The sequence below is a fragment of the Oryza glaberrima genome, chromosome 1 (genome assembly GCF_000147395.1).
Source record: "Oryza glaberrima chromosome 1, OglaRS2, whole genome shotgun sequence".
Classification (NCBI taxonomy): Eukaryota; Viridiplantae; Streptophyta; class Magnoliopsida; order Poales; family Poaceae; genus Oryza; species Oryza glaberrima.
In genome coordinates this window covers 20,395,989-20,405,928 of record NC_068326.1, presented here as the reverse complement: position 1 = coordinate 20,405,928, position 9,940 = coordinate 20,395,989, and the positions used below count along the sequence as shown (strand labels likewise).

Below are 9,940 nucleotides of genomic sequence, written 5' to 3'. Positions count from 1 at the left end.
GTACGTATGCCATTTTTACTCACTAAACTTCTAAAGCTCAATATGTAACTATGCCACATTATCCTCCACTAGCAATAATTACATATTTAACATCGTGCAAGCATACAAATCAACATACAAGTATATCTAATTATCTTCTCTCACATAATCTTCACAATATTTTAACAAATCTATCTACCATTTTTATAATATTTAATATATACTTATCAATATGTTCCGCATTAAATCGCGGGTATCATTAGTTTATTTTATGATATGTACCAATAAACTCTCATGTTTCATTATTATTTTACCTTTTTACTCCTAGCACAATGTTGAAAAATATATATTAAAAATTGCTTAGTAATTTTTATAACAAAGTTCGAAGAATCACCTACTATCCCACGGGATGGCCACCCTGGATGGGCCGGAATGTAGCATTTGCCATAGAAGGCCTATACGGGCCTCAATCCGGGTACATCCTCAGGAATGGGCCGTAATCTCGGCCCGTTCATGTCGAAAGTCTGGGATTTGAGTACACGACCCATCCAAACGAGACCCCACGACCAACCTGGTCCGACCGACCGACGACCATACGAACCCGAGCACCCGAGCCATCCCGACCGGCCGGAGAGCGAGCCCTAGGGCAGAGCAGCGGCGGCGGCGGCGGAGGCGGAGGCCGGAGGCGAACGGGAGGCCGGCGAGATGTCGTCGGTGTACGTGCTGGAGCCGCCGACGAAGGGCAAGGTGGTAGTGCAGACGACGGCCGGCCCGCTCGACATCGAGCTGTGGCCGAAGGAGGCCCCCAAGGCGGTGCGCAACTTCGTGCAGCTCTGCCTCGAGGGCTACTACGACGGCACGCTCTTCCACCGCGTCATCAAGTCCTTCCTCGTCCAGGGCGGCGATCCCACCGGCTCCGGCACCGGTGAGATCCCCAAATCCTTCGCCTATCTGTATCTAGGGTTTGTGATTCCAGACTGTACTGTTTGTTGGCCTGATTAGGTTGCTTGGGGGGGGGGGGGGGGGTTGGATCGAATTGCTGAACAGTGACCGAAAAGTTAGTAGGATATATGCTGCCTGGTTAACAATTTGATTGTGTTAATTTGTTGGGTATGTGAGCCATAGTGTAATTGGGGAGTTGTATAATGCTTTTGAATTGAAGGTGATATGTGTCTAATTGCTATATGCAGGGGGTGAGAGCATATATGGGGCCCCATTTGCAGATGAGTTCCATACGCGCTTGAGGTTTAACCACAGGGGTTTAGTGGCGTGTGCCAATGCCGGCACGCCTCACTCGAATGGGAGTCAATTCTTTATCAGCCTTGACCGTTGTGATTGGCTCGATAAGAAGAATACCATCTTTGGGAAGGTACTGTGTTTGGCTTGATTATTGATCTCAGGGCGGTATTTGGTGCTATGCATTTGTCTCATTTAGGGTGATTATGGTTGCTTATTATGATGTTGTATGCTGTATGCAGGTCACTGGCGATTCTATTTTCAACCTTCTAGCCTTGGCTGATATCGAGACTGATAAGGATGATCGACCTGTGTATCCGCAGAAAATTCTTTCAGTTGAGGTTGTCTTTTGTTCTCTCGTTTTTGGTGCACTTCCACTTTGTTTTGGTACTTACAATTTGATGATATAGTACCTTCTAAAAACTATTTATGGTGAAGCCAACTTATTTAATGGTTAGCTACGTATGCTTCTAATTCTGAAGGTACTCTGGAACCCATTTGATGATATTGTTCCAAGGCAACTTAAGAAGACTGAGCCTACTGCCAAGGGTGATATCGAGGGGAAATCAAAGAAGAAAGCCGTTAAGTAAGTTGTCTGCCACTTCATGTTGCCCTTGAAAAGATAGGGAGATGTGCGTTTGTTTTGACTTGTTTTATTCATCATACAGGCAACTTAATGTGCTTTCATTTGGAGATGAAGTAGAAGAGGAGGAGAATGAGGCAGCATCCTCTGTGAAGGACAAAATAAAAAGTATTCACGATGTGTTGGATGATCCTCGGTTTCTTAAAGGAGAGGCACCGGATGAACAACTGGTGAGTAATATCATTTGTAGTTAGATAAGCCTTTAAAACTGGCAACTGGCCAGTGAACACACTCACAGTAACAATAACAGGACAAAACAAACTCTGCAGTAACGCTGCTGTTTCAGCACCTTACAGTATGAAATCAGGACTTGATGTGCTGTTTTTTCTACTTTACCAAGGAAGGTGGTTCATTTGAGCTGTTTATGTAGGTTATGTGTTTTCAGTTTTCACTAGTCCATAATACTTCATAGCCAAGTATCTAGCTACAAGACATTGAGTCAAAAAAGTATTTTTTTAAATAAATATTTCATACTAGGCCTCCTTTTGAACACATGATTTTTTTCCTGGTTCCTGAGAGAACTGAACCGCTTCCTAGAAATTCCTTTGTTACAAAGGAGGTCCTAGTTTATTTTCCAGGAAACATGTACTATGAACTCAGGACCACTCTGTACTTAGTACTAATCAGAATACTCTCATTTATGATCTGATTTCCTGTTATATGTTGTTCTTCAGTCATGCACAATCTGTCTTTTGTTACTTTAGGGCATAAACTGTTACTCTGCTATGGTTTTGCAATTACTGTGCCACCTTTAGATCAGATTAAGAGTTAACTTGTTAAGAGACATTACAGAGGAATGTCATCTTGGAACCATTACAATGGTCTCATTTAGAAAAATGCTATCGCGAACATGAAATATTCTGATAATTATCATTACCATCACATTTTCCATCCCATGGGTATGAAATGCCCATTCCCCCCTTCCCCCACACTTTTTACTTTCATTTTCTTTTCTTTTGTTGTTACTTAGGCAGTTTCACCTGTTATAACATATCAAAACTTGGAAGCATTTTTAAAAATCAGATTAAACATTTAATTTTCAAGCGAACAATTCTTTATGCAGATTTAATAAAGTATTTCTAATCCATGTAATTATCAAGTTCAAAATCTATTTTGCCTCCTTTCGAATTCTCTCACCAAAATAGATGTTAAGTGAATGGGAAATGTTGCAGCAGTAGTATTCCCCAGAATTTTTCATGTCTGATGATGGCATTTTACTACAGAAGACCTTTTGGATGGTATTTTTTTGCGTTCCTTTACGATGGCATTGGACATATTTACTTTATTATGAATTAGTTTTAGTTCCTCTTAAATGTAAAAAGTCATTGTGCTTATTCCAATCTTGCAGACCAAGGAGCAAGAGGACAAAAAAAAGGAGACAGTTCAATCTGTCAGGGAGGCTTTAGTATCAAAAAAATCTGACTTCAGAGAGCTAGAGCATGATTCAGAAACAGATGATTATCCTGACGATGAAAACGAGGAGGATTTTGATAACAGAATGCGCTCTCAAATTCTAAGAAAACGCAGGGAGCTTGGGGACATCCGCTCTAGTGAAACCTCCAAAAAAACAGGTAAATTATCTTCCTGTTTATATTAGAAACATCAATATCCAACTGTTGAACAATTTGATAGTAGTGTAACAGTTTTAGCAGGTAGTGTGCTTCTGCAATTTCCTGCCAATGTTTGCAATTTTTTAATACTTACGGAATTATGATTGCTAAATATTGTTTAATACTTTGTTTTGTTGCTTGGTACAGATAAAGCACACCGTAAAGACAAGGAGTTACCAGTTCACAGGTTCATATCTACCATATCTCTGTATAACCTTATCTGTACCATACCTTTGAAATAGCTGTGTAATGTTGAAAAGGTTGTTTATTTCAAAGCCTCATTATTATGTAATATTGAACAACGGTGAACTGTACTTTTGCAATAGTTGAAAGAGGGGAGGAGGGGATAAATCGGATTTGACCCTATTGAACAACTATAATATACCCCTTTTTGACTTCACTACTTAGCATGCAATCCTGCAGCCCCCTGAAATACCTCTCTCTTATACAATATTATATGATTATGTTCTGAAATGTCATGGTACAGTATTTACATTTAGTTATTGGCAAACTAATATTCAGGGTCGAGAATCTGTCTGAAACTCCAAATGGACTATCTTTCCAAACCAGAATCAATCTTAAAAGAAATGGTCTATTTCAATCTTAAAAGATTCGGTTTATTTCTGTTCATCCTTTAACCGTAACGTTGTTCAGAATCAGTGGACCATGCTGTACTGGACTTCTGAACTTCATTTTATTCCAATGGTTTTAGTAAATTTGTTACCTATCTGATGTTTGCAGGAGTGACGATGACAATGATGATGACAATGAAGACCACCAGCTAACCAAGTCTAGAAAATTTTCTATGAAGAAAAAAGGCATTGGCTCAGAAGCCAGTGCTGAAAGGATGTCCAAAGGCGATGCTAATTTGCAGCTATTGAATCCAGCTGAGCAAGAGAAGCATTTGCAAAAACAGAAAAGGCGCCGTCTTCAAGGCCGTGAAGATGAGGTAGTGATTTTTTTTTGCTTGTTTGTAATTTCAACATTTTTATCCCATGCCAAGATGTTCATGCCTATTCATATAATCATATTCCAATTAGCATCACATCTACTTCTTAGCTTCTATGTTCTCTAAGTTGAGCTGTGAAATGTTGCTTACCTGTTGTTTTTCTTGTTAGACGTTAGCGAAGCTACAGAAGTTCAAGGCATCGTTTCTCAGTAAGAACCCTGCAACTGGTAACACAGAAAAGAAGACTGATGAAGAGGATTACACAGGGTGGCACAGCAACCGGCTGACTTTTGAACCTGATTCTTCTAAGGTATGCTACCACAACCTCTACTTTTCTTGCTCTCATCTTTTTCAGCACACAAGTGGCAAATAGATTCATTATGTGCAGTGCCTGAGTTGTTATCTGATATTTACAGGATGGAATGACGAGGAAAGATGATCCAGATGACTATGTAGTGGTTGATCCTCTCCTTGAGAAAGGAAAACAAAAATTCAACAAGATGCAAGCAAAGCTTAAGCGGAGAGAACGTGAATGGGCAGGCAGATCTCTGACCTGACCGCATAAGCTGCTTGAGGTGCTTTACTGTTTCCTTCATAAGCGGCCTTCCTGAATTTTCCAGCTTACATTAATTTATCCTTTTTTTGCCTCTCAGAGGTGCACCGTGCAAAAGATTACCTCATATCATAACAGTGCCACTACTGCAGTTTTGATGGTGTTGTAACTGTACACTGCGTTTCGCTATGTTGTGGTTCATGGTAGAGGGACCACCTGTAGACTAGTGCTTTTAACATTAACATTTGTATCATTGTCAATCAAACTGTAAATAACAATTGTTTTAAACTTAGAGGTTCATAATGCCCTTATTAAGTTGCAGTGGTCTTTTTTTTTTATTGGAATTTCTTTTGTGGTATCATGTGCTACAGGACAGATTATTTATATAACCGCATAAATTGATCCGACTCTTATCTTGGAACAGAACAGCATGCTCTTCCAGGCAACCATCAGTCGCATTGCAGGCTTGCCGCGTTAAGGGTTTTACGAGCCTCAGAAAACACAGCCTGTAGCATGATTTTCCAAAGTGGATGAAGTATTTTTTTCCCGGTTATTGCATGACTGTAGCAGTTCGGTGCTGTCCAGCCATTAGTAGTAGTATTATTAGAGAGATCTTAGACAATTCATATGCAAGCCCATGGGCGTCAATACATGGGCCCTGTAAATGAAAGCCGGCAGCCACGTCATGGGTTAGGAATGTCCACCACGGCTCTGAATTTGTCAACTGGAGTAGTTTAGAAAAGGAAGTTGTGTTCTTCCCACGTAATTGTGACTTTACCCCTTCCCTTTAGGTTTTATGATTTTGCTCTCCTTTTCTACCTGAAGCTTTGATTTGTCCCTACTGTGTTAAGTCATCTTAACGGTATTAACTTCGTGGTGGAGCTGCCAAAAAGTGATCGGAGCAATCCGCTAAATTGACAAATGAGAAATCTGTTGGAAGAAAAAAAGGAGGTTCGCCTACGCAGTTGAAAAATTCTAACTCTTATTAGTGCAAACAATTCAACGTGATTAATCCAAATGAACATAGTTTTTTTTTCCTGAATGGATCAACATAATTGAAATCTTTGCCTTTTCTCGTGTCCACAAGCGGAGGTCAAAGCACACGCCTACATTTTGCAACCGATTGAATCTCATTTTCGTACTCATAGCAATGATGGTTGAATGTGGCCGTGTCATATACATCAACCGCATGATTGACCTTTTCTTTGCCATTACTTGGGATGGTTGTACGTATGAGTACGATTGTGCTTCAATTAAACATTTACTCATAGCATGATGGCTTTTTTCTGTTCTATTTAATGAAATTGGCGCTTCTCGATTTGTTAAAAAAAAAAGTTAGACATTTACCGCCCCTCGCCGGGGCAAAATGGCTGGCGAGTGAAGACCAGGAAAACCTCGGAGGAATTTTAACCTCAGAGGAATTTTAGGTTCATCTGTCTAGTACGTCTCCAAGTTCAAATGCAATGACTTTGTTTCTCCAACTGCAAAAACTCGTAGCGTATACACGCACAATTGAAAAGTTGAACTTGATAAACACTTAGTATTTCATAGAAATTAAAGCACTTCATAAAGACAGCTTTAAACGGTTCAAATGAAAAGTTGCAGGCATTCTATTCAACCAGAATACCAAGTCATATGCGTTGTTTGTTGGACTTCCTTAACGCCTTCAGCTTTATATGAATGTGACTAGCACATAAAAACTAAGCAGTGGAATGAAAAATTCCCCAACCAGAAGTGCTATATACAGCTCGAACTATCTGAATACTTTCTTTTTTTGTCGCCGCATTTTTTATGTACTAAGTAGGCATGGATATTCTATTTTCTGCATTAGCCAGTGAAATTGCCAGTCGGACCATCTCCTTCATCGTTGCCAAGTATCAGAAGCAGACCACCATGGATAAGACAATTAGGCTACATCAGCTGCTGCTTCGAGCCCGGACAATCATCGAAGAAGCTGATGGAAGGCACATCTCCAACCAAGCGATGCTTCTGCAGCTCAGGCAGCTAAGAAACGCCATGTATGAAGGCCATTATGTGCTCGACACCTTCAAGGGACAGACCGAGGTGAACAAACCTTTCAACAACCTGAGCAAAATCCAGGTCAGCATCGAGAGTTTGGAGTCTACGATAGGTGATTTGAAAGAATTTGTTGTGTTTTTGATGGACTGCCCTCGCTTCCTTCGCGAACCATACAACACATATCTTTTCATGGAGAGGTGTATGTTTGGTCGGCATGTAGAGAAAGATCGTATCATTGATTTCTTGATGCAACCTTCAAGTTTGTCCTTAGAAATTCTTCCTGTCATTGGCCCTCGAGAAATCGGAAAGAGGACGCTGGTAGAGCATGTACTGAACAAGGAGATGGTACAGAAACATTTCTCACACATTATTCGTCTCAGCAGCGATGATCTTAACAATATAGAAAATGACAGTACTAGCAAGGGACACAACTTAATTTCCTTTACTGAGAGGAGTTTACTTGTTGTAGAGCTTGAGCATGAAGCTGATTTGGTGGCATGGGGAAGATTTCGCTCCTCTCTTTCGAAGATAAATATTATGATTAAGGTCTTACTTATTAGTTGTGTGCAGAAGGTCTCAACATCGGGGACAACACAAGCACTGAAGCTAAAACGGATGCGCTCAGACGAGTTCTGGAATTTCTTCAGGACCCTTTGCTTTGGAAGTGAAAACCCGTATGAGCATCAGTTTCTGTTATCAATGGCCATGAAGATGGCAAAATTGGCGAAAGGTGATTTTGTATGTGCAAATATAGTTTCAAGGCTATTACGAGCTAACTTTAGTACAGAATTCTGGAGCCATATGTTGGATCGCATGATAAAAGGACAACGGCTGCACTTCCATTTATTTGGGGAACACGCAAATGACCGTGTTGGGAAAAACCGTTCTCACATTGTTTTTGATATTGCTGATGGCACCGTCATTTTAGCCAATAAAATATATACCTCTACTACAAGCTTGGAGGACACGGGTGTTCTGAAAATTACGGTTGAAAACTTACTTAATAAAACCGCAATTATTCCCACCGAGGGAAACTTTGAGGTGTTACGGTGGCAATCTCCAATAGCTCCCTATTACAGCTACCTGGGAAATTGTGTCAATAAGAAAGCTTCACAGGTTGTACCAAAAGAGAGGTATCTCAAGAGAAAAAGAAAGGTATAAAAGCCTTAGGAAGCCTTAGGTTATTAAGGGTGTGTTTAGTTCACGCCAAAATTGAAAGTTTGGTTGAAATTAGAACAATGTGACAGAAAAGTTCGAAGTTTGTGTGTGTAGGAAAGTTTTGATGTGATAGAAAAGTTGGAAGTTTGAAGAAAAAATTTGGAACTAAACTCGGCCTAAGAGATAACTTTAGGGTATAGTTCTGGAGCCATATTCTGACAACTCACAGTTAAGGACTAGAATATGTGACAATTTTATGTATTGGGTAATATAACACCTAATACAGTTTATGTGTAATGCCAAGTATAGTTTTCAATACTTTTACAACAAGCCCAATTTCTGGACTTTGAATCCTCTAATTACTCTCTCTTGGATATGGAAAAGCAAAGCTTTTTCACTAGGTTTGGCGGGAAGTGAGGAAGCCCTCTTATGGAGTTTGGCAGGAACTAATGGGCTATCCCTAGTTGTGGACTGCTGCTAGAACTTTTCTTTAATTCTTTTTGATGTGTTACCGTCTTGCAGTGACTTGTTTTGTGGTGGCACAAATTCTTGTATTTCTTTTTGTTGTTTTTAGTGTGATTGGACGTCTTTCTCCTTCTATTAATGCAATGATACATAACTCTCTTGTGTATTCGAGAAAAAAAGTTTTCACTTGGTTGTTGTTAATGGATAAAGTGAATACGAGAGACCTATTGGATAGGAAGAATTGCAAACCCCAGATGCTACAATCATCTGTTCCCTAGGCAAATTAAGTACTCAGATTTGGTGCTTGCTTGACATCTCTCTTTGAATTTGAAACCTGACATGACCATTGATTCCTCCTCCATTGCTGGAAAGGATAATGATGAATCTTTAGCTAGCTCATAGGCAGAGGAAAGGTATAGTCTCGTTAACAGATAAGGAAAAGTGGATCCGCTACCAAATACGTTGTGGATCCATGTTCTCCGGGGTAAATACTGGTTTGAGGGTTCTTGGGATGGGTTCTTTTGCCACTAGTATTAGTACAGCTATCTACGAGAAAAGGAAACGATCAAATCGCCTAAACCTATTCTATTGGTTAACTATTCCGGTTCTAATATGGAATCGTAGTGAGAGTATCTAGCATACATATGTACATTCTGAACTAAGTTCTACTAATTTCTTCTAAGATAGGGTGTTCGCATTCCCGCTTGCACTAACGAACTGTGATGTTTACGGATGAGAAGTAGGCTGTTGGACAGATGATGCTTGTATTTCCAGCCTTCATCGGCTCCGAGGTGTGGCCGGGTGAGCAGTCTACGGAACGTTTCACTGCCTGGCCTCCCGGGTTTCTGAGTGCTAGCGAACCTCCTTAGAAGTAGCTATATTGGAATACCCCGCTGACTTCAGATTCTGATTGGCTGGAGGTGAAGACCTTAGCCAATCCATCTTATTCAGGATAGTTCGGTATGAATGGTATTCTTTTTAGTCTTAATCCTAACACTTCTATCATGGGCTTTTTCAGTGCTCTGGGGAACTAGGGGAATGAAAACGAAGCACTGGTAGATCTCAATAGGGCCTTCCTAAAGACAGAAATACTAGACAAGGAGGGGAATAGTTCCACGTGCCAAGAGAAGGGGATTGCTTGTGTTATGAATGGGCTATCAAACTTGCTTTGACATATTATCATATCATATAAAAATAGAGTTTTTAGACAGAATGAATCAACTCACTCATTTTTCCTTGGTCATCATTATGTTGAATTAAAGTTTTTGGATAGAAAATTGCATCTTGCTAATATTTTTTTACTAAACCATTGGATGCTTCTCACTTTG

General features: G+C 40.1%; 1 protein-coding gene across 2 annotated transcripts; it reads left to right on the top strand.

The window, feature by feature from the left end:
- Window positions 1-560: 560 nt before the first annotated feature.
- LOC127760061 (peptidyl-prolyl cis-trans isomerase CYP57) lies at window positions 561-5,381 on the top strand. 2 transcript variants are annotated; one of them, XM_052284273.1, is made up of 11 exons: window positions 562-904; window positions 1,170-1,348; window positions 1,458-1,556; window positions 1,698-1,801; window positions 1,884-2,028; window positions 3,207-3,429; window positions 3,616-3,655; window positions 4,210-4,417; window positions 4,587-4,727; window positions 4,834-4,992; window positions 5,071-5,381. In XM_052284273.1, exons 1-10 carry the CDS (start codon window positions 685-687, stop codon window positions 4,972-4,974), a joined length of 1,500 nt encoding a protein of 499 aa, XP_052140233.1. In that variant the 5' UTR covers window positions 562-684; the 3' UTR covers window positions 4,975-4,992; window positions 5,071-5,381. The 2 variants fall into 2 exon arrangements, with proteins under 2 accessions (XP_052140231.1, XP_052140233.1); XM_052284271.1 differs by having other exon boundaries at window positions 561-904; window positions 4,834-5,381.
- Window positions 5,382-9,940: the final 4,559 nt, after the last annotated feature.

Excerpts from the sequence above, each read along its gene's own strand:
- LOC127760061 (XM_052284271.1), top strand. The coding sequence starts at position 685 with ATGTCGTCGGTGTACGTGCTGGAGCCGCCGACGAAGGGCAAGGTGGTA. Across the intron at positions 1,802-1,883 it reads TCAAAGAAGAAAGCCGTTAA|GCAACTTAATGTGCTTTCAT; the intron begins GTAAGTTGTCTG and ends TTCATCATACAG. Across the intron at positions 3,656-4,209 it reads AAGGAGTTACCAGTTCACAG|GAGTGACGATGACAATGATG; the intron begins GTTCATATCTAC and ends TGATGTTTGCAG.